This window comes from Aspergillus costaricaensis, assembly GCF_003184835.1.
Source record: "Aspergillus costaricaensis CBS 115574 unplaced genomic scaffold BO79scaffold_15, whole genome shotgun sequence".
In the NCBI taxonomy this organism is placed as follows: domain Eukaryota; kingdom Fungi; phylum Ascomycota; class Eurotiomycetes; order Eurotiales; family Aspergillaceae; genus Aspergillus; species Aspergillus costaricensis.
The window spans coordinates 774,827-801,510 of record NW_020291815.1 but is presented as its reverse complement, the minus strand read 5'-3'; the positions used below and the strand labels follow the sequence as shown (position 1 = coordinate 801,510).

At 51.6% G+C, this 26,684-nt stretch overlaps 11 protein-coding genes across 11 annotated transcripts; 6 read left to right on the top strand and 5 right to left on the bottom strand.

Annotated features, from left to right (window-relative positions):
• Nucleotides 1-319: 319 nt before the first annotated feature.
• On the top strand, nucleotides 320-1,417 carry BO79DRAFT_237701 (glycoside hydrolase family 88/105 protein; the record flags this gene model as incomplete). The annotated part of the gene is made up of 1 exon (XM_025684727.1): nucleotides 320-1,417. One exon carries the CDS (start codon nucleotides 320-322, stop codon nucleotides 1,415-1,417), a length of 1,098 nt encoding a protein of 365 aa, XP_025539861.1.
• A 95-nt stretch (nucleotides 1,418-1,512) lies between these two features.
• On the bottom strand, nucleotides 1,513-2,200 carry BO79DRAFT_265559 (uncharacterized protein). The gene has a single exon (XM_025686885.1). The coding sequence runs from the start codon at nucleotides 2,162-2,164 to the stop codon at nucleotides 1,532-1,534; it is 633 nt and encodes a 210-aa protein (XP_025539860.1). The 5' UTR covers nucleotides 2,165-2,200; the 3' UTR covers nucleotides 1,513-1,531.
• Nucleotides 2,201-3,257: 1,057 nt separating this feature from the next.
• BO79DRAFT_255075 (uncharacterized protein) lies at nucleotides 3,258-3,898 on the bottom strand (the record flags this gene model as incomplete). Its single annotated transcript, XM_025686108.1, has 2 exons — nucleotides 3,258-3,332; nucleotides 3,386-3,898. The coding sequence occupies 2 exons, from the start codon at nucleotides 3,896-3,898 to the stop codon at nucleotides 3,258-3,260; spliced, it is 588 nt and encodes a 195-aa protein (XP_025539859.1).
• A 371-nt stretch (nucleotides 3,899-4,269) lies between these two features.
• On the bottom strand, nucleotides 4,270-6,234 carry BO79DRAFT_287533 (GMC family oxidoreductase). The gene is made up of 3 exons (XM_025688598.1): nucleotides 6,161-6,234; nucleotides 5,391-6,104; nucleotides 4,270-5,335 (listed from the first exon to the last, which is right to left on the bottom strand). Exons 1-3 carry the CDS (start codon nucleotides 6,201-6,203, stop codon nucleotides 4,374-4,376), a joined length of 1,719 nt encoding a protein of 572 aa, XP_025539858.1. The 5' UTR covers nucleotides 6,204-6,234; the 3' UTR covers nucleotides 4,270-4,373.
• Nucleotides 6,235-8,209: 1,975 nt separating this feature from the next.
• On the top strand, nucleotides 8,210-10,131 carry BO79DRAFT_237699 (FAD-dependent oxidoreductase; the record flags this gene model as incomplete). Its single annotated transcript, XM_025684726.1, has 3 exons — nucleotides 8,210-8,465; nucleotides 8,530-9,071; nucleotides 9,117-10,131. 3 exons carry the CDS (start codon nucleotides 8,210-8,212, stop codon nucleotides 10,077-10,079), a joined length of 1,761 nt encoding a protein of 586 aa, XP_025539857.1. The 3' UTR covers nucleotides 10,080-10,131.
• Nucleotides 10,132-11,382: 1,251 nt separating this feature from the next.
• BO79DRAFT_15932 (uncharacterized protein) lies at nucleotides 11,383-12,814 on the top strand. Its single transcript, XM_025678944.1, has one exon. The coding sequence runs from the start codon at nucleotides 11,716-11,718 to the stop codon at nucleotides 12,700-12,702; it is 987 nt and encodes a 328-aa protein (XP_025539856.1). The 5' UTR covers nucleotides 11,383-11,715; the 3' UTR covers nucleotides 12,703-12,814.
• Nucleotides 12,815-13,545: 731 nt separating this feature from the next.
• Nucleotides 13,546-14,058, top strand: BO79DRAFT_209080 (uncharacterized protein). The gene is made up of 2 exons (XM_025682527.1): nucleotides 13,546-13,628; nucleotides 13,678-14,058. Exons 1-2 carry the CDS (start codon nucleotides 13,555-13,557, stop codon nucleotides 13,796-13,798), a joined length of 195 nt encoding a protein of 64 aa, XP_025539855.1. The 5' UTR covers nucleotides 13,546-13,554; the 3' UTR covers nucleotides 13,799-14,058.
• Nucleotides 14,059-15,179: 1,121 nt separating this feature from the next.
• Nucleotides 15,180-19,177, top strand: fphA (putative sensor histidine kinase/response regulator; the record flags this gene model as incomplete). Its single annotated transcript, XM_025678509.1, has 2 exons — nucleotides 15,180-18,803; nucleotides 18,854-19,177. 2 exons carry the CDS (start codon nucleotides 15,180-15,182, stop codon nucleotides 19,175-19,177), a joined length of 3,948 nt encoding a protein of 1,315 aa, XP_025539854.1.
• Nucleotides 19,178-19,920: 743 nt separating this feature from the next.
• Nucleotides 19,921-21,162, bottom strand: BO79DRAFT_265545 (uncharacterized protein; the record flags this gene model as incomplete). Its single annotated transcript, XM_025686884.1, has 1 exon — nucleotides 19,921-21,162. One exon carries the CDS (start codon nucleotides 21,160-21,162, stop codon nucleotides 19,921-19,923), a length of 1,242 nt encoding a protein of 413 aa, XP_025539853.1.
• A 944-nt stretch (nucleotides 21,163-22,106) lies between these two features.
• BO79DRAFT_209078 (uncharacterized protein) lies at nucleotides 22,107-22,719 on the bottom strand. Its single transcript, XM_025682526.1, has one exon. It carries the CDS (start codon nucleotides 22,603-22,605, stop codon nucleotides 22,231-22,233), a length of 375 nt encoding a protein of 124 aa, XP_025539852.1. The 5' UTR covers nucleotides 22,606-22,719; the 3' UTR covers nucleotides 22,107-22,230.
• A 2,285-nt stretch (nucleotides 22,720-25,004) lies between these two features.
• Nucleotides 25,005-26,679, top strand: BO79DRAFT_173137 (uncharacterized protein). The gene is made up of 3 exons (XM_025679665.1): nucleotides 25,005-25,193; nucleotides 25,258-25,493; nucleotides 25,610-26,679. The coding sequence occupies exons 1-3, from the start codon at nucleotides 25,170-25,172 to the stop codon at nucleotides 26,628-26,630; spliced, it is 1,281 nt and encodes a 426-aa protein (XP_025539851.1). The 5' UTR covers nucleotides 25,005-25,169; the 3' UTR covers nucleotides 26,631-26,679.
• The last annotated feature ends 5 nt before the right edge of the window (nucleotides 26,680-26,684 follow it).

The window sequence follows — 26,684 nt, the reverse complement described above, 5'->3', positions numbered from 1 at the left end:
GATTCTCCACGCGTACAATCCGGGGGCGGACCCTGCCGCCCCCGCGCGGGGACAATTGGCCCGAGCCCTTCGCTTAAAAGCATTTCAGAGCCTATCCTTAGTTTAGCATCTTAAACGACCAATCCCTCTATTTGCCGAGCGAGCTTGGCAGGATTAAGACGTGGCTGCTCGGCAGAATTTAGCCCGAGGGCATTCCCCGCATTGCTGCTGGAGCTCGACACGAGGGGTGCTTCATCCCACTTATAGACACCGGTGTCACCATACTGCAGCACAATCAACCGCCACCTCAGCAAATCTCCTCGATTCCTCATCTCTCACCATGGCTTCTACATCTCCTCCCGCTGTCAGGTCCAAAATTGACCTCCTCATCACCAACCTCGTCAACATCCAAGACAAAACCGGTCAATTCCTCCTCCCCCTCGCCGATGGCCGCATCATCGATACCAAGTCCTGGCATGGCTGGGAGTGGACACATGGTATCGGCCTCTATGGTATTTGGAAATACTACGAGATGACCGGCTCCCCACACCTCCTCCAGATTATCGAGGATTGGTTCGCCGCCCGTTTTGCAGAAGGCGGCACCACCAAGAACATCAACACAATGGCCGTCTTCCTTACTCTGGCATACGTATACGAGAAGACGCAAAACCCTGTCTACCTTCCCTGGCTCGATTCGTGGGCCGAGTGGGCCATGCATGAGCTCCCACGCACCAAGCAGGGCGGAATGCAGCACGCCACATACCTTACGGAAAATTACCAGCAGTTGTGGGATGATACATTGATGATGACCGTGATGCCGTTGGCAAAAATTGGAAAGTTGCTGAATCGACCAGAGTATGTTGAGGAGGCCAAGCGTCAGACGTTGGTGCACGTAAAATACTTGGTGGATACGAGCACCGGGCTGTGGTTTCATGGCTGGACGTTCGAGGAGGGAGGACATAACTTTGCTCGGGCGAGATGGGCGCGCGGTAATAGTTGGGTGACAATGGTTATCCCAGAGTTTGTTGAGTTGTTGGACCTGAAGGAGACAGACCCAATTCGCCTGTTCTTGTTGGATACGTTAGAGGCCCAATGCGAGGCATTAATGGGCCTGCAGGAGGAATCGGGCTTTTGGCACACCCTGCTTGACCATCCCGATTCATACGTCGAGGCTTCCGCCACGGCAGGCTTTGCATATGGTATCCTCAAGGCTGTCAGGAAGAGGTATCTGCCAAAGAAGTATCGGGCAGTTGCAGAGAAGGCTGTTCAGGCAGTGTTGGGCGCCGTCGATGAGACAGGAGAACTGCAGCAGACGAGCTTTGGAACTGGCATGGGAGATTCTTTGGACTTCTATAAGAAGATTCCCTTGACAGCCATGCCATATGGACAGGCCATGGCCATCATGGCGCTGGGCGAGTATCTCCGGGGACACCTATAGAACTGTATTTTTCCTTTTTGAATAGCATATAGAGCAACAAAATCACCCTTTGATTAAGCCGTGAAGTAATGTTGTACCGGTTCAATGCTCCAAGATTAGTTCGTGTTCGTACATTCAATTCCACTCAAATTTGAACAGCATGATCCACTTCCACAGCTTGGAATCGGTGACGAAAAGCTCCCCCGCTTTCCGGAGGCGCTGCTGATGGGGTGGCGTGTACTGGCAACCCCACTGCGAAACTGGTGTTAGCTTCCTTGCAATGGCCTCCTGGGATGTATTACCCCGAAAGTACTCCCGCTCAGCCTTTTGGATCTTCTGAATTGGCTGGTCTCCCAGTCGGATGTCATTGTACACCTCGATAAAGCTTGAGGACAATCGCTTCTCGGTATAATAAGACCTAGCGTTCTTTCCTTGGCCAAATATATGTCCCCAGATGGCAGAAACAAGACGGTAGTCTTCAGTAGAGTCAAAGTTGAGCAACCGTGTCAACATCCACGAGCACTTGCCATGCTGTAGGATGTCAACGGCGATTTTATTGAATTCCGACTGTTCATTACGCGGGTTTTCCGTGATGGCCGATTCAAATCCATTTCTGAAGGCTTGAACGAGATAATCGTCCAACGCGTAGCGTGACTGGGGCAGGCCAGGAGGAGCCAACATCATGGCTTCTGGGACAGTTGAAGAAAATGCCCAGTCGATAATACAAGTGATGTTGAAATCATCGTCGACAAATATAGTTCCACACATTTCAAGGTGGCAGCTTCACTTTCGAGCAATTTTGAAATGAACTCCATTGACATCTTAGTGCCCTTTGTATGCGGCGATCGCAGTACCCACTGAAATCCATCCTCGAAAGTAATGAAAACAGCCAAATTGAAGCTGCCGCTCGCGGGATGTTGGACGGGGTTGCAAATGCATGGAATATTCTGTCGAAGATTGCTTGCAGTTTCACAAAGTGCCTGAGATATTGAATCTGGCCTACAGGAATATGGCGGGCCTCTTATCAGATAGCATGATAGTGTGTAAGACATTGCACAGTTCATGCTGAATGTGTACTTGGTAGTTGTAAGGTACGGGCATGCCAAAGGGCAGAATTCAAAAGGCGGTCAAAAAACATACGGAATTCACGGTGACCCATCTGGGATCTGGAAAGCCTTAAATCCGCTTAAATCCGGAGTTTTTTGATCGAGGTCGACTAGGTTCTGCCTCTATTGGCGGTCAAAGGGGCGGTCACGGGGGACAGTATTTGGAGATAGTTTGTGTCTGTGGTTGGTGAGCATCTACTTGGCTTCTTGTTCATTGAATACTACCCTAGAATGTTCCTGCTCATCTCGAGTCTTGACAAACCCTTTAGCATTGTGTAATGTTCTGAATTCGTATTTTCGAGTGCAATTCGTATATACTACGATGTGAAGTATGCCTAACGTTGCCAGTAGGAGAGCGCATAAATGAGCAAACTTCAATATCATTCGACAAGAGAAATCCTAGCTACTATCCCAGTTATCCCTCGACATAGATCTACACTCTTCATCAGAGTACCCATACCCTCAATCACCAACAGATGTTGTTATACACACACTTTCCATAGTATAATGCAGAAGCAAGTGTCTGCATGTCACCACTACTCTCCCACCTGATAACTCTTACTGTCCGACCTCACAAGAAACGTAAGTCCATAAAATGAAGAGCATACTCCAAGCTCCGAATCTCCCGCATACAACCCCACCCCGACTCCTTAAGCCACCTCATAACCCCAGTCAACCATGGGAGACCTGCAGTTCTGCCACCTTGCATGGAGGCATTTCCCCCCGCCGCAGACAATCGCGTCGGCCTAAAGGATCTAGGCATAATATAAGTGTGACGATTTTCCAAAGATCTTCGTAGACCTGAGACCGGCGCGCGGTACAAAGGACGGCTTTGCAAAGGATAGAAGATGAGAATGTTCCCCACAGGGAGCAAAAAACACACCTGAACAAGCGTCTCTAGATGCTTTAGTCTGAGGACGGACTTTCTCTCGTCGCAGAGTACCCCTAATGTCTTCAGGGGAGTGAGGTCATCCCTGACCGGTATACTCGGGGTTGGTGGTTGGTCGAGGAGCATTTCTCGCCAGCTGGCTTCGGGGCGGGAGTAGGGGTGCTGCTTCCGTCCTAGCCTTTGATGATTCGTTGTTTGTAGGGGCATGAATAGACGAAGCCAGTTGCTGCTATCTTGTGTGCTGTTGACTGATCTAGGGTTGCTGACGAAGTGCTTCAGGAGCTTGTCCATGAAGGGGTTTGTGGTGCGCTTGGGATTCTGGTCTTCGGTTGGTGACTGCTTCTCAGGGCGGAAGAATAAGGCTCTTTGGAGGGTCGGGGATGTCTTGATCAGTGAGTTCCAGAGGTGGCAGACGCGTTGGGAGAGAAGGAGGGTGGTTGCGTCAAGCTCCACGAGGACTTGTTCCAGTACCTCGGGGATGAGAACTATCTTGTGTGGTGATTCCATTATTATGGTTTTGGTGGTGTGGCTTTTCAGGTGGGGTTTGTTTATATAGTAAGTAAAGAAATATCTATCTGAGAGTAGATATTGCGTAAACGAGAAACTAGCTGTGGAGACTTTCTTTTGTTGTCGTCCAAGTTGTTGCGCTGGAGTGTGGTGTGGTGGACAGGTAGAGACCGAGATATCTGGACTTCCAAAGGAAAGGTACGTTCCTAATTACGTAGGGTATAATCGTTCATTCGTGTTGATGAGGTACACGACTGGCCCCATGAAGACGGGAGGATGATGAAATAATGAGAATCACGTAGAGATTTACCAGTCCCGCCTTCAGAACATCATCATTCGTATACACCGAGCCCCGGCTCCGTATATAGAGAGGGAAGTTGTGATTGACATAGGCCCTTATAATATATCCAATGTGAAGCCAGTGATTGTCCATAGTCACACTCCAGACGAGTTCTGTTCATGTCTTGTAAACCACCTACAATCGGGCCTCCGAAACATCAAGTCCATATTCCTCTGCCAGCGCATCTCCGCATGTCAAACCAGTCACATACGCGGTTGCCTGCGTGTGGTTGTTGGTCAAAACAGGCACCACACCCATGTCAGCGATTCGCAGATTCTCGACACCAAATACCCGGAACCGGCTGTCCACGACCGCATCGACATCCCCGGATTTGCCCATCTTGGTCGTTCCAGTCATGTGCCAACTGGACCCGAGTGTGTTCTTCCAAAACTCTAGGATATCCTCATCCGACTCGGACGGAGGAGCAATCAAGGCGGACACTGTGTCCTTCTGGAAAGACTCATGCTTCGTTACCTCTAGCGCATGGCGGTAGATCTCAATACATGCGCGCCTGTCAAACGGATGTGACAGGAACTTCGGGTCAAACAACAGCGGGTCTTCAGGGTTGGCTGACTGCAGGCGTACTTCGCCGCTGGATTGCTCGTTCATCAGAAACACGAGCATGCAGACGTAGCTGTAGTCTTTAAAGGGCTCGGGAGCGATAAGATGCAGTGGGAAATGTGTCATAAATTCATAATGTGGCACCGTGTCGCGTTGTAGGAAATCCCGCACAGTAGGAGGCAGTGCTTTGAATTCCTCGGATGCGACCAAACGATCCGATTTGAGCCAGCCGGCGCCAATCTGACACGAGTGACGTGCCCATGGCCCAGTGCCATCTTTGCTCCATTGTTCTAGAGCAGACTCCATGGCGGCCGGGTTGCCGAAGAAGGCGTCGCGATCGTTTGTTGTCGGGTTCCTTTGGAAGCACAACGGTGCGAAGAAGTGGTCACGAAGACCCTGACCTACCGCAGGTATGTCTTTGACGACGGGGATCCCAAATTGTCGTAGTTGGTCCGCTGGTCCAAGTCCCGAATGCATCAAGATCTTGGGCGTGTCCAGTGATCCGGTTGTTAGAATCACTTCCTTAGATGCGAGGTCTGCAGCGAGCCTGATTAGTTGGATCATTCAATGAGGGATAGTTCTAACGCATACATTTTGCCCCCTTGGTTTCCACACCAACAACCTTGGAGCCTTGGAGTATGAGCTTGAGCGCTGGCGTCTCCGTTATGATAGTGAGATTAGATGGTGCCCCATCCAATAGATCAGTTGCCGTCACTCTTCGGCCCTGGTGAGATGAATTGATGACCAAAGCCATTCCAATTGGGTCTCCCGAGTTGTGGTCAGGGTTGTGAGTCAGGCCAGCCTGCTCGAACACATCCATCATGAGAGGAAGATCCTGCTCCCATTCAGCCGCATAGCCGACCTTCAGACCCCCCTGGGAACCGTGGTCCGAGGTATTTGGGGTCGCATATTTGCTGTGCTTTGGGTCCACAATGGCACCGTTGAACGTCTCCAACTGCTTGAATCGAGCTTGCATGCGCTCCCAGCGAAACAAGTCATCACCAACAAGCCCAGCCCATTGGTTATAGTCGTCTCGCGCACCCACGGTGTAGACCCCGAAGTTGATGGCACTGCTGCCACCCAGCACCTTGCCCCGAGAATAGTCGATCTGTCGACCATTACAGTGCTCTTGCGGGGTGGTCTTGTAGCCCCAATTCAGGTCCCCATTCATAAAGGTTTGCCATCGCTGGCCGTCCACACGCAGCGATGGATCATCCTTACGAGGGCCGGCTTCAAGCAGGAGGACCTGAGGGCGTCGCGCTGACCGAGCGAGTCTTGAGGCAAGGGCACAACCCGCCGGGCCACCTATAATATCGTTAGGTGAAAAGGTCCTGATCAATGAAGAGAGCTATCATACTGACCACCCACAACGATGAATTCCCACGTCTGGTCAGCCGAGGCCATTGTAAAGTCAAGAGTACTACCTTGTCGGCAGCCGTAACACAGCGATAAGAACAGTGTGTCTCACAAGACAAAAGGTTCACAAGTCAGAAGAGCAGATGCCCCAAATAAAGGCAACTGACAGAAGCTTGGCGGGTGGGACTTCCATTGTGTCTAGTCCTGGGATCGACAGTAAGATACGAATGACAACCCCGCAACGTTCGCACCCTATCCATTCCCGGCCAACCTAAAGGACGGAACCAGAGACGGCTTACACCGTTATATTGTGAGCTGCCGTGTCTTGGGTCAAGTCAGCCGTGCGGACACATCATGGGCTATTCCAGGCCCACAAAGTCAAGACTAAGTGAGTTGGACGTCTCTAGGCAAACTGTTGAGGTCCACTCAAAGCCGTTCAGAGTGATGATCTTTGAGTTTCGCGGCGCAAAACCGACTGCTCTATTTCCCCGAGACCTTCCCTCCTCAGGGGCATTTCCGCAGTGGAATTAACGCATTGTCTTAAGGAGCTAACAGCATGCATAAGCTTGACAGGGATCATCTTCCTAGCCGCCCTGCTGAATGCTCCTTCGCCCACCACTAGTCGTCCAGCTGTTTGCCATTGGTGGAAGTGAACACGAGCGAAGATGGGAGAAGACATAGCATTCCAGCGCAGGCCTCTGTAAGCCGGCTAGACCAGAATTGTCGGGTATGCGACCGGGGGGTACGAGATCAGATACTGCTCGGCGGAGTTCATGAAGAGCTGCAGAAACGCGAGGTCGAGAAAACTTGCATAATGCAATGCAGTTTGCTGCAGAAGCTTATCACCCCCCGCCTCGTTCTTCTTCTCAATTTTCTTCTTTGTTCCTCCTTCACGACTGAACAGACAAATGGACGCCCGCATTATTTCCTCCCCAGGCCTCATCCGTCTGGTATTCCAGGTCCGAACTTAGCGCCCGAGCAGCAGAGTCGATCGGCACGGCGATGAGGACAACATATGGGGGCCTCTTAGACTCTGGATCGATGTGAAAGTTCCGTTCGGGGATGGAAATTCCGAAATTCTTGTGGAGAAGAGGGGGTCAGCGAAGAGCTCGTCCAGCGCGACTAGCGCGGCCACTTCACCAGTCTCTGTAGTCTGTACTCCGTAGGTTGCGCGACAGCGCCGATCGGGACGCAACCCAAGTGGGGAGCGTTTGTCGGTGATCAAGAAAGGCGTACAGTAGCTCGGATACAGTAGCACTAACGGTAGTACTTCGGAGTCCGGAGAAAATCAGTGATGGCGGATGGTTGCAAGTTGGGCTGTGAACGAGAGTGGAGTTGTGAATATGGGAGTTTGGAGGAGGGCTGAGAAAAAGTGCTCTCCAACTCACATGCCTGAGGCCACAACTATACTAATTTGGGTGGAGGCATCCTGCTACGTTGCTTGAAACTACTACACGATCACCAATGACAAATTGTAAAGAGCATTGAAAAGGTTAAAGCAGGCATGATCGTGATTGATAGTCTTGTTACTATGCCCTTGTGTATCCGTTTACCCTTAAATCTATATATAGACCGGCAATTGCAGGCAAGCATCATAAGGGGCACCTACTAACAGGCACCAAATATAGAACCTCTTCCACTGGACTGCCGCTTACCTACGTGGTATATTTGTACTACTTCCTCTTTCTAAAGTTAGTGGTCGGCTGTTCTTAGTAAGAGAAAGTTCTAATAAGGGTGCCTTGAGGCTCGCCCTGAGTGCATCTGGTCCCCAAGTCGTACACGTTAGCGACGCATAGTACACCGCACATAGCTTGGTGTTACAGCCTAATATTGTAAGGTCCGCACATAAGTAGCTGGGGTATACATATAGTGGTAAAAATTGTGGTCGAGCAAACAAGACGAGAGCCTGCCATGGACATCTACAGTAAATAGTAGTAACACAGGAAGGACCTTCCGACCCAGAAGGTCCGTTCCCCGATATGCTCGATGCTTCGGAGGCAGCTTCCAATCCTTGTCACTGTCAGCGAGCTAGGTGCATCAACCAGCGATCAACAATGTTGATAAAGCTAGCATTGCTGATGCTCCGGGTAACGTCTCTTGTGAGAGCCACTTGGGAATGTCGTTGTCAACCTAGTGACGCATGCTGGCCTTCCCCGGATGATTGGAAACACCTGAATGAATCCATCAGTGGCCATTTGGTTCGCGTCTACCCCATTGGCCACGTATGCCATGCGCCCTTCTTCAACCAAGCCTCCTGCAATCAGCTTGTTCACTTGCAGTATGATTCTAACTGGCGCGCAAAGCAACCAGGTAGGATGCCAGTCATGAGAAATGCCTCGGTCTGTTGTCGCTGACATGCATGCAAACACTACAGGAGCTTTGCAAAGTTTCAACTGGGAGAATTGGCCCGGGAAAAACGAAAGTTGTACCATTGAGGAAAACTTGAGCTCCGTGTGCGGGCAAGGGCGCATACCGTTATACTCTGCAGTCGTCCACTCGGTCGATGAGATCCGCACTGTGGTCAGGTTTGCCAAGCAAAGAAATATTCGGTTGGTTATCAAGAATACGGGTCATGACTCAACTGGTCGATCAGGTGCTCCCAATTCCCTCCAAATCCTCACGAATCGCATGAAAGATATAACCTTCCACGACGACCTCGTCCCTTCCCAAGGGGGTTTGGGATTAGATAACGTCAACGCCATTGGAGTGCCTGCCGTCACTATCGGGGCAGGGGTTATGGTAGGTGAGCTTTATGCCGCCGCTGCTGCTCGAGGGCTTTTCGTAGTAGCGGGAGAATGCTCCACGGTCGGCGTTGCTGGAGGGTATCTCCAGGGAGGTGGAGTGTCAACAGTCCTTAGTCCATTGTACGGACTGGCGGTAGACCATGTTCTGGAACTGGAAGTCGTGACGGCACAGGTACGTGCAACTTTCTATCGATTCTCACGGCGCTAATCGAATCAGGGCGACATAGTCACTGCAGACGAGAACCAACACGAGGATCTGTTTTGGGCCCTACGGGGAGGCGGAGGAGGCACTTATGGTATTGTCACCAAAGTCAGGATGCGAACATTCCGCGATATCCCATCAGTTATCCCGACCATCCATTTCACCTATCCACAAGCAAATGATATCTTCTGGCAAACAATAACGCAGATTGTGCGACTAACGCGGTCCCTGTCGGTCAACGGAAATTCGGGACAGTACATAGTAGGTCGTCTGCCGAGTTACCAATGGTACGTGAACTGGACAATGTTCGTCTGGGGCGAGAACAATTCCGAGTTGCTGGAAGAACAGGTTCGGCCCTTTCTGAGGTTTCTTGACTGGCTTGGTATCGGGTATCAATATGAGTTGGCCGAATACTCCAGAATCAGCGACTTTCTCACTATCCCCAAGCAGGCAGACATTGGCGGGATCGGATACCTGCAAAGCAGCGTGGTGATAACCGAGTCATTCATGAATAGCATCGCCGGCACTTCAAGACTAACAGCGTCCTTTTCGAAGCTGGTGTTGGATCCTGGGGCACTAATCACGGTCAATGTGCTGGGAGGGCAGATTAACCTCAACGCCAAGGACGAGGACACATCTGTCAATCCGATGTGGCGGTCATCTTCCCTCCTTGTAGTTCTGATGCAATCATTCCCGCCGACGACCGAAGCACAATCAGCCGCACATCGAACGCTGTCCCAGATCAATACACCTATCCTCGCCTCCATCGATCCCGAGGGAGGCTGTGTCTACTTCAACGAGGCAGATCCCGAACAGAAGGACTTTCAGAATGCTTTCTGGGGTCGCCATTATGGCCGATTGCGTCAAATTAAGAGCCAATGGGATCCGGACGGCCTGTTCATGGTGCGTAACGGGGTAGGCAGCGAGGGCTGGGATGTTGAGAGTATGTGCAAGAAGGGGACTATGGCACCGGTCTAGGCAATCGAAGTATGCAGGAGGACCTCATGCCATCGTAGGCTGGCGCTCTCATCCGAAGCCAAGTATATAACTAAGAGAACCAGTGGCTTCGGGTTCACAACAATGGGATCGATGGAATGCGGAACTTTAGCACATGGCATGAATACTTTGTTATGGCACTGACCAGCTTTCGTTACCGGCTGAGGAACGAATTATGCAGATCCTTGCTTATTCCGTGTAGATGGAGGGAGGTGTATACGAGAAGATGCTAGATCCATCAAAATTTTAAGGTTTCAAGGGGAGTTTGCTATTTGGTTCGTGTTACTGAACCAGGAATCTGGGGTAAAGCACTAGAGCCACGAAAGGTTGTGCCTCGGGGACTCCATGTCTATTTTGGGTATCTTTCGGACGAGATGGCGAAGCACAAATAGAGAAAGTGTAGGAGACGAGGGAAGGAGAGGGGGGAAGGGGAGTTGCAATTGGCAGTTCCAGGGAAGTTAGACGAGGGAGAGCAGACGAACCATGTGACTCCTCTCCCCCCCCCCCCAAATACCGGACCACCAGCCACAGTCTTGGCTGGGCTCGGCTATTGGGAGACCCGACGAACCAGCCGGGGAACCAGAGCAGCGGGTATTCGGTACGCTGAAGTATGTGCCCAGGCTCAGGTCTGGTACCTGCTGGGAGACCCTTAACACCGCCCGGCCCCCGCGGAGTTAGGGTCAGCCGGACGAGAGGCCCAAGCCTGCAGAGTTGCCAGAGGCGCCGCCGCTGTAATGCCAGGTTCCCCGAAATTCAGGCAGACAGGCGGGTTCAACCCCGGACTCTTCCCAAGTCCCTCCCAGATTTCTGTCTCTTCCAACCCCCCTCTCCCCATCTCCTCCATGATCCAGTCCCTTCTCTTCCTTCGCTTCTCTCCTCTTCTCTCCGCTCGCTCTGGCGCTCTTCTTTCGCCTCCCCGCTCCTTTCCATCTTCTACCCTCTTCTTCCTTAATCTCTCAATCTTTTGAAATTAACAACCACCCCTCACCTCCGGGTGTTATCGGCTTCCTTTCTTTTTTATTCTTCTTTTACTGTTCGTTCTGGCTCTCCTTCAGCGATACAATTAAAATAGACCTCCAGTGGCGCCGCTCCAAAACCTTCCGATCCTTTCCCCTGTCGCCCTTGAAGACCTCCTTCCCCCTTCATCTTGCGACGAACGGTACGAACAACCACCTTAAATCGCCACCAGAGTCTTTTCCTCCCACTAGCGTCCTGCCTTCAACTCAGTATTGAAACTGGGCGCTTGCGTGCGTTTCATGGCTATCCGGTAAACCGGACGCTGCGCCTCACTTGACGAAGGCTAATCTGGACCTAGGAGGCTCCAGAGACCCCTTGCGATCGGCTGGGCAGGTATTCGACTGGGAAGATAAGGATGCAAAGAAAGACGTGGGTTGGTTTCACAAGTGCTTCTGGTCCGTCGCATCTCTTGCTAGTCGGGACGCATAGACCGATTTGCTGGACTTTGACATCGATTTGACATGGCGCTACCTTCTAAACTCGTCGCAATCGGAATCTATAACCGGCCTACTGCCTTCGTCCTTTGACCTCCATCCCTGGGAGGGTGGTGTACATCTACTATATCAGTCTGACCCTGTGGTCGAGGTCACCGATCCCCAACATGTGGGATTCTCTCTCCAGACCGCCCGAGGGCCTCATTGGAGGTTACCAGGGTGGTAGCATGGCTATCAAAATTTTGATGGCAGTCTTCTGTGCAATTGCTTTGTATAATGCTGTTGAACTCGTCATTCTCATATTTCTCACCTTCACTCGCTACAGCGGTCTCTATTTCTGGGCCATGCTGCTCTCCGCCGTGCTTGGCGTCATCCCCCAAGCAATCGGCTTTCTGCTGGAGTTCTTCGCCATCGGGCCTCTGTGGTTTGCAGTCACCTTCTCTACATTAGGCTTTTACTTTATGGTCCCAGGCCAATCCATTGTACTCTACTCTCGACTCCATTTGGTCGTACAGAGCCAAACGCTGCTGCGGCGGGTGCTGTACCTTATCATCTTCGATACGATCGTCCTATTGATTCCTACGACTGTGCTCACCTATTGTACGATTTATGTCGGCACCACGCCCGTTATTCGAGGTTTCAATGTGATGGAGCGCCTGCAGCTTGCTTGGTTTTGTGCACAGGAGATTCTCATCTCGATCATCTACATCGCCGAGACTCTGAAGCTGCTACGTTTGCGGCCCGAAAAGGACGCTGAACGGCATAAGACCATGTATGAGCTGATAGCCATCAACCTGGTGATCATTCTCTTGGATGTCGCGCTCCTGGTTCTAGAGTATGTGGGACTATACACACTCCAGACCACCTTGAAGGCTGCAGTCTACAGTGTGAAGCTGAAGCTGGAATTTGGCGTCCTGAGGAAACTGGTTTCGCTGGTCAATACCCGCCCGGCGGAGTCGAGCTCCTCGGATCAGGAGACCTACCCAACATTTGTTGATCCCAACCAGATCACGGGAGATGTGACACGTGCTGCCCCCGCCTACAATCGACGGCAGTCGCGGTACCCGTGGACAGCCATCTCCATGGACAGCCTGGTCCTATCCGATCGCCGAAGTCAGCATGTCACCTCGTCGGAAATAGAGCGGCCTTCCTGACATTCGAATCCTCTCTGAGCTGCAAAATTCTGCTGCATGTATATACGATCTCAAGCTGTGATATATCTCACACCAGGGCTACACCGATACTGATAACGGGTTCTAGTCTTCCGAGAAAGACTTCTGCCCTGGTAAAGGGCTCGCCACCAAGCAGGTTTCCCGCGCATTGTACAGCAAAATGCCCGGAATTCGGGAAATGTGGCTGCAGTGATGGCTGAGTTGCCTACACGGCTGCCCGGACCGGAGTCTTGTCACTCTGAGCCATGTATACGTCATGACCGTTATTTCTGTATATACTACATCTGTATATAATGTGTACCATGCTACGATAGATGATCACTCTTCTGTACGTATACCTTATTCGGACGTAGGGGGGTGACTGGGCGGGTCGAAATTTTCCAAAGATAGTAAGTAGTAGATCGTTGCATGTCGCCATCGAGCCCGTCCACAGGGCCCTGAACAAGATCGGCCGAGACAGAAATCGGATGGTGGGTCGGAACTAGTCCGACGTCCCGGAAATCCGGAACTATCATCACCCGCAGCACTGGCCAGCAACCGGGCGATTCGAATTAGATAGCTCGGACCCGTGCATGAGATAGGTGCGGTACATCGGCAAGCTAGTGACTTATGGGCGATTGGGCGTGGACCAGTCCGGGCCAGATGGAGTCCAGAGAGGAGCCCTTAATGAGGTATCATATAGTCTAGTCCCGGTAGCCGTCATGAGAAGCGGAGTCCCGTGGCTGGCCAGGGTCGTCTCCTGCGTAATAGATGACTCTTAATGTTCACTAGACAGCAGGCCGTATCCTGCTTTTTGTGAGTTTCTTATGCGGCCTGACGGTCAATCTGCGAGTCATGGAAGGCTCACACACCGAAGGATCGATAGATAGCCCACGCCGACAGGGCCGATCATTGAATCGGACTGATAGGTAGGCAGTCTCCACTTGGCAGCTGCGACGGGGTTAACCTTACATGCAGCCAGATATTGTCTAAGAAAGAAAGAAAGACTTTCGAAGGAAGAATCGTACCTGATTCCTGGGAGACGGACGCGATGGTACGTGGCGCTGCCACTGCCAGTGCCACTAAAGTTTCCGACTAGGATCGATTCATTGTTGTTGAAAGGTAGTTGCTTAAAGCTACCCAATTATTAGGAGGAGTGAGGCAGGGATGCACGAATATGACTAACTACCCTGTAACCCCCGGAAGGACAGCGATGATGTCATCACTTGGTCAATTTCAGTCTCTGGAACGAGAGAGTTCGCGGGTGGTTGTCTGAACGTTCATGTCACTCTAAGTTATTATTCGGGTCAATAAGTTTGGGAGGTGTGGTGGGTGAACCCTGGCCACGATACTGTCTGCCTAACAGCTGCCACACTTTCATACTTTCATCACTACTTACGTACCAGGCAGATAGTTAACTAAGTTAGTTAGTTAACTTGAACGTGACTGACTAACCATCCAGGTACTGTACTAACTCGATGAGGAAACGCAGAGATAAATTGGCCAAAAATGCCAGGATAACCCTCATGGGTACGTATGTGTGGAGTTGGACATGTGGGCTAGCCTGGAAACGGCACTCGTCACGGGATGCGCAGGGCTGTGATTGGCAGGAACACTACCCGATCGTGGTGAATCGCGGGCTGGAATTCATCTTTTTTCCCAGTCGGGCGGGAGGCCCTGTGGAGGGGTCATCCGTGCTGCTGATTGGTCTCTGCCAACTTCTGGCCACCAACGGCTGGCCGCTAAACCCGAAGAAGGCATCCGGGACATCTGGGGAACGAAAGAGAGTCCGTCCTCCATGAAACTGATTCTTTTTCCTCCTCCTCTGACTTGCTCCGTCTTGCTTGTTTCTTCGCTGGAACCCTCGCTAAGGGGCGTTTGGATTCCCGAAATACCTTACCCTCTCGGTCGGTAACCGGTCTCCATTTGATTGTTCGGGCAGTGCGACGAACTATATCACTTTCGCCTCTGTGACCATTCACTCTATATAGTGGTAATATATTGCTCCTCACCACTATCAGCCCGCCTGCCACCACACCTCTCCCCCCGGTCTCGACCTCCCCTCTTCACCTATTGTTAGTATGTTTTTCTTACCCTCCCCAACTGGATGAGTGGTGGTTACTACTAGCTACATTGTTTCAGCTTGCCAAGTCACCGCTAACCCTTCATCAGTATACTCCAGACTCCTCCCCCATATCCTCCGATTTGTCGTTAGTACCCCGCGTCACCTTGTGCGTCGAGTATCGCATTGCGGCCCCGTTCCCCCATATCGAGCAGTTTCGCCCCGCTGGCTGCCTTGGGCAACCGACCGTGATTATTCCCCGCGGTCGATTGGGAGGGCAACATTTTACTCCGGTTGAACCACTTGCTTCGCATCGCCCAGGCCACCCCATAATCACAACTTGCCAATGTCACGTTGAGCATACGTGGAGAGCACACAATTTCCTACCGGGCCACTGCTCTTCCCCCCTAGTCCGAAAATGGATTCGAACGATCCCCCCACCTCGACAGGCCGGGGCACGGATCTCGACCCTCATGCCCCCGAAGTACCGCCGACATCCAACAAAGAAACGACTGTTCCGGATCAAGGCCACAATACCTCCATGGACAGTACGACTGTAGGCGGCACGGACCGAGTATATCCCATTCGGTCAATCATCTCCTTTAATCCCGTTTCCACAGACATTACCCAGCAAAGCATACCAAATGAAATGCGTTCTCCGCGAAGTGGTGCTCGTTCATATTCAATTATCGACGCCGATACTTGGGACCAATTGAGTTCACAATCTGCTAGTTCGCCACATACCAATCCTTCTCCCAACGCGCCTGTCCATAGTCCTGAGTCGACCGGTCGGCTCTCGCAGCAGTCTTCAGATGTCTTCTCGCCGGCCTCGAGCGCTGCCGAGCGAGACGCTCCGCCGGATGAAAGCTCCACGTACAGGAAAGTCGCGCCGGAAGAGGGCCATGCGAGCCTTGTTACTTCGCGGTTCCAGCACGTGGTCACGGCGGCGGGTCATGCTGTTATAACAGGCAATACACCTGATTCTTTTCGGGCCTGTGAAGACGAACCGATCCACATTCCGGGCGCCGTGCAAACCTTTGGCGTCATGCTTGTTTTGCGCGAGACACCTGAGGGTTCACTAGCAGTCCATGTAGCTAGTGAAAATTCTGAGGCTATTCTGGGTCACTCACCAAGCAACCTTTTTGCGCTGGAGAGTTTCTCTGACCTCCTGCAAGACGATCAGACCGACATTCTCCTCGATCACATTGACTTCATTAGAGACGACGGATATGACCCCGTTAGTGATGGCCCAGAGGTATTCATCCTTGCTGTCAAGGATCGATTTGGTCGGCCTCGACGCTTTTGGTGTGCCATTCATGTAAACACTGCTCACCGGGATGTGCTCATTTGTGAGTTCGAATTGGAAGACGACCGCATCAACCCTCTGAACGTTGCTGGACGCACAACACCTACATCCCCGACGGATACCTTGGGCTTTGAGCCAACACCTGATCAATTAGCAAGCAGCACTGTGAACATCAGCCAGCCGCTACGAGTGCTTCGGAATGCACGCAGAAGGAGGGGCGAAGCAGCTGCCATGGAGGTGTTCAGTATTGTTAGCCAGATTCAGGATCAGCTTGGTGATGCCCAAAACATGGACGCTTTGCTCAACATCACGATCGGCATAGTTAAAGAGTTAACGGGATTTCACCGCGTGATGATATATCAGTTTGATAGCGAGGCCAATGGAGATGTGGTGGCGGAATTAGTCGACACGAGAATGACCAAGGACTTGTATAAGGGATTACATTTCCCGTCGTCGGATATTCCAAAGCAAGCCCGCGACCTGTATCGTCTCAACAAAGTACGCATACTCTACGACCGTGAGCAGATGAGCTCACGGTTGGTGTGTCGAGGCATCGAGGATCTCAAGACTCCTCTAGACATGACACATGCCTACTTGCGTGCAATGTCGCCTATCCACATCAAGTACCTAGCGAACATGGGAGTCCGTGCGTCTATGTCGATCAGTATCAACAACACACATGATCTTTGGGGTCTGATCTCCTGCCACTCCTATGGAGACGCCGGAATGAGGGTACCTTTCCCGATTCGGAAAATGTGTCGGTTGATCGGTGATACACTTTCTCGGAACATCGAGCGTCTTTCTTACGCATCACGTCTCCAGGCACGCAAGCTCCTCAACACCATCCCTACGGATGCCAACCCCTCTGGTTACATAATTGCTTCCTCGGATGACTTGCTGAAGCTTTTTGATGCGGACTATGGCGCATTGTCTATCAGAGGGGAGACCAAGATTCTCGGAAAGTCAACCGAGTCACAGGAGATGCTGGCTCTGCTAGAGTTTCTCAAGATCCGCCAGCTCAATTCCGTCGTTGCATCGCATCATGTGAAGAAGGACTTTCCAGACTTGCGTTACCCGCCGGGCTTCAAGGAGATCTCGGGCATGTTGTACGTGCCTCTCTCGGCCGATGGCAAGGACTTTATCGTCTTCTTCCGCAAGGGCGAGCTGACGCAGATTAAATGGGGTGGGAATCCCTATACGAAACTGCTGCAAAATGGTCACCTCGAGCCTCGCGCGAGTTTCCAGGTCTGGACTGAAACAGTCATGGACCGGGCTCGTGAATGGAGCGAGTCGGAAGTAGAGACTGCAGCCGTTTTATGCCTGGTCTATGGCAAATTTATCAAAGTATGGAGACAACAGGAGGCTGCGTTGGAAGGTTCGCAGTTGACGAAGCTGCTTCTGGCTAATTCAGCCCACGAAGTCCGAACCCCGCTGAATGCCATTGTCAATTATCTAGAAATTGCTCTCGAAGGTGCCTTGGACACGGAGACTCGCGACAACCTTACCAAATCATACTCCGCCTCGAAATCATTGATCTACGTCATCAACGACCTATTGGACCTGACCAACACCGAAAAGGGACACAATTTGATCAAAGATGAACCCTTCGATCTTCCGTTATGTTTCAAGGAAGCGACCGGCATGTTTTCCGGCGAGGCGCACCGGAAAGGAATAGAGTATACGGTTCACGCCCACCCCGGGCTCCCGAAGACCGTTATGGGTGATGAACGGCGTGTTCGGCAGGCAATCTCAAATCTGATCTCAAATGCCATCCAGCATACATCTACGGGTGGCGTCACTGTCGAAATGTGGCGAGCCCCTGGCAATCCAGAGCCTGGGTTTGCAACCATACACATGACAGTGCTTGATACGGGGACCGGAATGTCGTCCTCTATACTGGAGACGATGTTCCAGGAATTGGAGCAGGTCTCCTCAGAGGACGACAGCTACTTTTTCGACCGGGATCCTAACAATAATTCGCAGCATACTGAGAGTGAACGCCAGAAAGGTGTCCTCGGGTTGGGGCTCGCTTTGGTGTCTCGCATTGTACGGAATACCCACGGTCAGCTCACAGTGCGATCGGAGGAGGGCAAGGGTAGTCGCTTCCAGATTTCGCTACAATTTGCTACACCAGAGGATACGAATTCTGACCAACCCGAAACCCCGCAAACGTCAACGCAGGACGATGGCGCCATCCCTTTTGAGGCCAAGGAAGAGTTTATCTTGGTCGACAGCAGCTCGTCTGCACCAAGTGATGGATGGCGACGCAGTGGTAGCTATCGTGGCGCGAATAGCCCGTCTGCAGACGAGCTGGACGCCAAACTGGTAGTTGAGGAATCTATTGATCGTACGAAAGACGAAGCTGCTGGTCTGCTTCCCTCTTCAGATCGCCGGAAACTCGTTACGCTGCCTTCAACCCCTGAAAGATTGGATGACGTCACACGTGCTTTGCAGCAGAACGTGCAGAATCTGTCCATATCCAACAAACCGGCAAGCACTATTGCAGGCCCTGCAGGACCCGCTCCAACGAGTGCTCCTGCAGGCTCGGACACTAAAGCCCCGTCTGGCAAGTACCGCGTTCTGGTGGCCGAAGACGACCCTATCAATGGCAAGATTGTACAGAAGAGGCTCGGGAAGCTAGGCCACACCGTCCAACTGACAGTAAACGGTGAAGAATGCGCAGCTGCATACCGAGCCGATTCTGCGCAATATGATGTCGTCTTGATGGATATCCAGGTAGGCCTTCCTTAGGTATTTGTTAGTATAGACATGCTAATGCAAGATAGATGCCGATTGTGGATGGTATTAAATCGACGGAAATGATCCGCGAGTTCGAAACGTCGTCCGATCCAACAGAGCTCTCGTCGGTCGCAAAGCTGAACAATCGAATCCCCATATTTGCAGTTTCAGCCTCTCTTTTAGAGAAGGACATGTCCTTATATGTTGATGCAGGCTTCGATGGCTGGGTCATGAAACCCATCAACTTCAACCGACTTAACGTGCTTTTTGAAGGCCTTCAAACGAGGGATACAAGAAACGCTGCTACGTATCATCCAGGCTGCGACTGGGAACAAGGCGGCTGGTTCACGCCTATTCCCGAGAAGCAGTAGCACCACCAATTTGCCTCATCATCACCATCTCTCTATTCTCAAAATAGCGTATGTCCACACGGAATACGTTATACATTTCTTGTCGTGCATTTGAGCGCATGATTATTCACATCTACTTTACAACAGCACACAAAAGTGACGACCGCGACATGACGAAAAAATATGAATGATCGGCATTCTACGTGTGTTCGACCTGACTGGAGCCTCATCTTGTGAAAATTCTACATTTTTTTGTCCATGTATACCCCATTAGTTGATTTGTCTAGGCTCATATCTTTGTGTTTTGAACTCATGGGATCTGAGTCCTTCATCTATCATGGCTTGGTTGGTTGGTCGGTTTATGCATTATGTTATGTTTAATGGTCTATGAGCACACGTACAGCCATTTAGAAGTTCGGTTATCTATCTATTTTTACAAGGATTTCCTGTTTTGGTTTTGCCTGCTTAGCTTTAGCGAGAATTTGCTGGTGTCTATCACTTTTGTATACTATATATCACGTGTGATATTATGATGAATGGTCAACACAGCCATGCGTGGTATAACTATCATCCGAGTGACAACACTTTAGTACGTAGAACATATGCGAGTGCTTGAGGGAACCACTTCAAAGTTTCATCCAAATCACTTGATAAATCACAATATATTTAGTCACAACTCAGGATATAATAAAATCACAAACAACACTCCATACCGAAATCCAAAGTACATTATACAAATCATCACCACCAACAATCCCACCCATTTATACAACCGACGTCCGCCGACTAACACCACATCCAGCACCACCCTCTAAATCCACCACCTCCTGCACCAAATGCTCCGCCGAATGAGCCACCGGCGGCTCCGCCACAGACACCACCGTATCAACAGATCCCATCCTGCTCCTATACCACCACTCCTTTTCCCTCCCCCAAGTACCCCCAGGACTTCCTTCCCCTTCACTACCACCACCACCATCCTTACCCTCCCCAACACTACTCCCCACCCCCCCAGACATCATCGCCACAGACCCCCTCTGCATAATAAGCGGCTGCATACTCCCCCTCCTCGACTGACTCCCACTTCCACACCCAGTAACCGAATAAATACTATTTTGCTGATGATAGTAGTACTGAAGAGAAGAACTCTTCCCACCAACAAACCCCACAAGCCTCCCCACCGCAACACCCTCAACCAGGACCTTCGTACTAACCACAAAGGGGAAGAAAGCCATCGCCGCAGCGGTATGAACCACATACACGGCCACGATATTGGCTATGTTGAGGATGAGCGAGATGCAGCCGGCCATTAGGAGGGTGTAGAGTAACTGTCTCCCGTTCGCATATCCCCTGTGGGATTGATATTGATTCTGGTAATGGTAGTGTACAACCGGCCGAAGAAACCTCACCACACCCCAAGCATAACACCCCAGGAGAAGAATCTCCCTCCCGCAGTACGCCGTCACCGAGATGCGCTCGAGGATGGTAACGGCATGCGACCAGTGGCCATTCTTGTATAGGGTGGCTGCAGCGGGGGCGACGATGACGTGGGGGAGTTGGAAGAGGAGGATGGAGGCGATTATGCCGTAGAGAAGGAATCGTTGGGTCTTCAGGTGGAAGTAGGCGGAGGGTTTTTGGTGGATTGTTATTAGGGGCAGGGAGAAGTAGAGCAGGAGGGTGTTGGATATGCTGGAGGTGGTGGTGGTTAGGACGAGGAGGATGGCGGAGGTTATTCGGATGGCGGGGTTGTTGGGGGGGAGGTTGAAGAGGAGGAGGGTTGTGAAGGTTGTGGAGAGGAGGGTTGTTGTTGTTGTTATTGTGGTTGTTAGGATGGTTGTGGTTGATGCTTTTAGAGGGTTTGGGAGGAAGAAGGAGAGGTCGAAGATGAGGTAGTACAGGAGGAGACAGGTGAAGGTGGAGATGGAGAGGAGGGATATTGCTGTGTAGATGTCGGGTTGGGGGAGGGTGGAGGTGGAGGGTTCTGTTGTGGTGGTGGTGATGTTCATGGTGATGGTAGTTGGGTCATTGTTCGGTTTGAGGATGGGGGATTGGGTGCCATGAAGACCTTGATATATAAAGTATAGGGTTGATGTGAGGGCTATGCTATGGGTATGAGTATAACAAAGACTCGACTTGAATGTGTGTAGCTCAGCTGCTGAAGTTGAAGTCCTATATCCGAACCAGATGTGGATGTATGAGAAAACATCTCCGGGGCTGCATAGAACTAACCCTCAATCAACCGCAGATAAGGTTCTGATATGTTCATCGTTGGATCCGTGGTTGAGAGCGGCACCTGCAAGGGTCTGGAGCCGTCCGTTGCGGAGCTGCAGAGCTACGAACAAAGCAAGGATTCTCAAGGCCCACGGGAGATCGTCGTGTTGGTTTGTAGTGACGAATTGGAAGATGCCTTTGGCAGCAGTTCATCCACTTGATGAGCAGTTGGTCGCGTGTGAGATATTCTGGTCTGGAAATGTAAGCCGATGGAGTAGTCATCTATGTAATTATGGAGTGAGTCAGGTTGTTTGTTTGATGCTGACTGTTGGCCGACGACTTGATACTATTATCGCTGGAGAATCATGATGGTATCTATAGAGGTGTTTGATGCATTGAGGATGGCCTTCTGCGACGGAGTCTGAGATACGCACAGACAATTGTGAAGACAGGTTCACCCTCGGTTGAGCAACGAGGAGATGTCCGGGGACTCGGATCCGGAGCCAGACAGGCAAGCTATGGCCCCGGGATGGGTTTGGCCGCTAGATAAGGTTTTATTGTGGGCCGGTTGTCATTTGTCAAGGACAACTCTAATCTATTCTGCTATTGACTGGTGCTTGGCAAAACAGATGGTGTGGCATCTACTGCATTGTGATGATCTCTACGGGAACGTTTATGAGCCCTACATGTCATGCCATGGGAGAAGATTCTCTTTATTGTATGTGTATCGACATGAGTAACCCGAAATCCTTCATGATCTCCCTCCTATACGCAACCTCATTGACACCTTCTGATCAATATGACCCAAAATCTAGCCCCTCTCACCATATATCCTAAGCGGCATGCGCTTATAACAATAGCGTCTAGACAGTGCACTTGACAGTGGCAGCACTCAGGTCCACTGGCTGCGCCGCACTCGGGTTTCCATCCAGGTCCACATAGGTGTTCCGGGAGTTCAGGGTAGCCAGAACCGATCCGTAGTTCGTGATCACGCAGTTGGTGTTCGCCTGGAAGTTGGTCAATTGCGCCGACGAGGCCTTGACCACACCACCAGAGCCGACTCCGGTGTTTCCGTACAGAGCCGAGATGCTCTGCACACTGCCGTCGGCGGGGACGGCGGCGCTGCCCTGTGCACCAGTCTGGTCGTTGGCCAGGGCGATGGTCACAGCGGGGATGATAGGGCCCGCAGAGACGGAGGTAGCCAGGAGGGCAATGAGGACGGCACTGATCGACTTCATATTGAGGTGAGGAGGAGGTGGTTGATTGAAGGGGAAATTAGATGGTTGATTGATGATGATGGTCAAGAGACAAGTTGGGATGGAATGCTGTTGTGTTGCTGGAATAGTCCTTGAATGTCGAGGGAGAAGGCCTGCTTTATACCTTTTCCTTTCGCTCCTTGTACTGAAGGCCATATATACTATATTTTGTCGAGGTTGTCATGCGGTCTCTGGCTCTTCGTATCTGTCTCACTTCCTGCCGGGTCGTAGACACCCTGCCACAGCTTTAGGCGTTCCATGACTTTACTTGACGTCGATTGGATTCACGATCTCCCGCCTACAGCCGAGTGTAGACCGACGTCATGAGACAGGGATCTTTGAATGTACTTTCCGGCGCCGCCGAGAGTCGAATAGAAGGCATCTCAATGGTTGATTGCTATTTCGGGACCGATATTTATGACATCTCACTGGGCACGTGAGGGTGAGATGCAGGTCTCAAACCTTCAGCATCGAGTCGAGGCGACGGCGAGCCGGAGATTCTTGACTCTCCAATCGTAGAAATGGTGCGGTGGAGAGCTCGTGTTGTTGCGTGAATACGAGAAGTCCATGTCGACGGGCATTGCAGGCCGCACTCGATACCGGTGATGCTCCCTACATAGTGGGATGTTTTCTTGCGACTAAATATCGTGCTCATAATGCATGGTGCTCATAATGTTCATTATGAATAGCAGATAGAATGATTTACCAGACCAGGGAAGTGGAATAATTAGGGAAGGCGGAGTTCAGGAATACGAGCTGGTGCCGTAAGGCAATGCCAAATAAAGACGACGGGAAGGACGATATACTTTCCCCAATGTAACATCCCTGCGACATCGCTCACTTCCCCGGATATCCTAGCACTTCATGCGATGAGGATCGACGCCGATCCTAAACATGCGTCATCTTGGATCTTCAGTTCGGATGATTCGGAGGCATCGGTGCTACCCGGGCGTAGTACTGGGTTGTAACGATGAACGAACGCCAGGATGTAGATGACCCTTGCAAGATATGACATTGTCTACCAATTCACTGCGACAACTCTGGACGACTACATTCGCCATCTGAAACGATGACCGACTTCAATTTTGTGGAGAGAACTTGCAGTCAGAATTTTAGGCTGCTTTGTCGGACGATTTGGGCGTGCTTACGGGCATTGGAGGCTTGGCAGGTCGACATATAGCCAAGAATAAGGCCCAGAAGATGAAGGCTGTGAAGATGCAGTGGCAACAGCCCTGTGGCCGCGTGCGAGCCACCTGGGGCTGTGTCATATGCGAGCCCTTGATCTAGACGATGTGTCTATGCAGAAAGCCGTATCCGACATAGCCTTCCTTGCGTGAATAGATGACTGCGGCTTCGCCAGTGAGATGATGATGACTGGTCTTTACCAGAGTTGCTAGGAGCTACAAGGGCTATCATAGGGCTGCATTAGGGCCGGGCTTATGATACCGACGAGAAGTGAAGGAGTTCGGGGTTACGCGAGGCCTGGTAGATACCTACCAGCATGTCGGCAATGCACTAGAAGGTATCTAGAGCTCTTCCGACCAGAGAGTGGCGAGCTACGGAATGTTGGCAGACAGGGAGACCTCCGAAGACCCTTGCTTGGATGCACCGCAGGTGTAAACCACACGCTATGGTGCGGAACAGGAACGGGGACATTCCCATCACACAGTGACTAGCTCCATAGTCGTTTTGCAGGCCAAACTATAAGGCTTGCAAAAGGTTGGCGGAAATGCTAGGCCGTGTTCTCGTCACGAGACCAAGACCTTTATAGATAGCTGGCTCCAGTCTGGCTTCAAACGGATTCAATACTGTGTCCGTAAGAAGTTGGGAATTCTTTACTCAAGTGTAATGTGGAGCAGAGACCAGCTGAGTTCTGAAACAAGCAATGAGACCTGCGAGTCACGCGGGCAGCGTGACTGGATGACCAAGTGGAAGCTGTTGATATCCCTGGGCAGGTATGAAAGCTGTTGCGCTCACACTAAGAGTCCCAGAGTATATGTTTTTTCACCCAGGTTGGTCTGGATTTCTATTGAAACGAGATGTTGTCCAGCTGGATGCAGAGTCTATCATAACGGTGAGGGAGAGATCATTGTGTCAGAGCCCGATTTGGCCATCTAACGGGACCATCATTAGAATTGTGTGGTTTAAAACATGTCCTCAAGAGAAAGGAATACAGTAGTAAAGGTTGAACCAGCGGGGTATAGTAATAGCGGTGAGTGGAAGAGACGGAGAGGAGAAGAAAAAGAGTGGAAAAGAGAGAGGGAAGATGGAGAATGTATGAAAGAAGTTGGTCTGTGCGCGGGAGCTGCTGACGTTGACGTCGATGGAGCGAGTCTCACTTTCTGCCTGCATCCACTCGCTCTTCCTCTTCACGCCTTCCTCTCCGCCTCTCTTTTCCTTTCCTTCCCTCTCTTTCTCTTCTCTCCATTCCACCCTGGTCCTTCTTTCAGCTTTCTATTGTTCAGTTACCATGTCCTTCTCCTAGTGCGACCTGTATTATTCGATTAGATTACTCCCCGACACACTCCCTAGACAGATAGCCCGTCATGGTGTCCCTGTGGCCCTTCAGGGTAAGTCCAGTCCCCATCCACCGCCAGTCTCCAGTCCACCAACTTACCATTTCCTCATTCTTAGGCCGAGGACAACTCTCCAGCATCCTTCGAAAAAGCCCTCGTCGCACTCTCCACCAAGATCACTCGAGCCACCACTCGTCTCGACCTCCACCGCCAACATGCCCGCCGCTTCAAAGCCCTCTGGACTCTCTACACCACCTTCGCCTACCTCCTCTACTCCATCATCATTGCTCTAGTCCTCGGGTGGCAGAATTGGGGAATCACAGAATACGGCGCGATTATCGGTGGCCCAATCCTGTACGTTCATAATCCCCCCTGATCTACTCCCTCACTGCGACCTGCCACCCCTCACCCCGCCCCTATTGCGGAGCGTCACACCTGCATCACAGCTCCTAACCACCATTCTTAAACAGGATCTACCTCATCCGCACCATCTCCACCCGCTACTATGACTACCGCATCTCCAAAACCCAGGCCTACCTCGACGATCTCCACAAACAGCGCGAGAAAACCATCGAGGACCTGAAGACCGCCACGCGCTGGAACTCCACCCAACAGCTGCTGGAAAAGTACGGCGGGGAATCGCCCAAACCTGCGCGCTCAAACTCGGTCAAGTCTGGCGACGCGAAGCGCAACAAGTCCGAGGGAGCGAAGCGCAGGCAACCATCTCAGCAGCAGCAGCAAGTCCAGCGCACGGGTATTCCCCCGCCCCCGACAGCGAATATCCGACGACCAGCACCGCAGCAATTCCCTCCTTCTCCTCAACCGCCTGCCACCCCGCCAGTCGCATTCCAGCACCACCAGCAGTCTCCACAGAATTTCCCAGGCCAACAACAACCACAGCAGCAGAGGTCGCCAAGCATGAACGTAGGCCTCGAAGAGCCTGGATTCGCTCCGAACGCATTCTCCAGTACGCCTCCACAATATGTGGAGCAGTCTCACTGGTACGACCGCCTGCTGGACGTATTGCTGGGCGAAGATGAAACTCAGCCCAAGAACCGGCTCGCGTTGATCTGCTCCACCTGTCGGATAGTCAACGGCCAGGCGCCCCCGGGTGTCAAAACCCTTGAAGAACTAGGCCGTTGGCGGTGCGGGAACTGTGGCGCATGGAACGGTGAGGAAAGCGAGGCGAAGAAGGTCCTAGCGGGCATCCGCAAGGAACAGCAGCAGTCGTCCATTATCTCCAGCGGCAGTGTTGATGGCACAGAGACCCGCTCGTCCGTGGGAGGAGATGTAACGGATGACGGCGTCATGGTGGCTGCTACTGGTAGCGAGGATGATCAGCTCGAGTCGCACAGCGAGGGAGCTGAGACGTCGGAGGAACAGGCAGAGCAGTCGGCGGAGAGTGAGGATGAGGTAGAGGAAGAGCCTGAACCACAACCCAGTAAGAGGGTTACCCGATCTCGGGCTAAGGGTGGAAGAAGGAAGGGTTGACGATATGCCACTAAGGCTGTTCTGTAATGTAGTTAGTTTATTCGTGTGGCATTA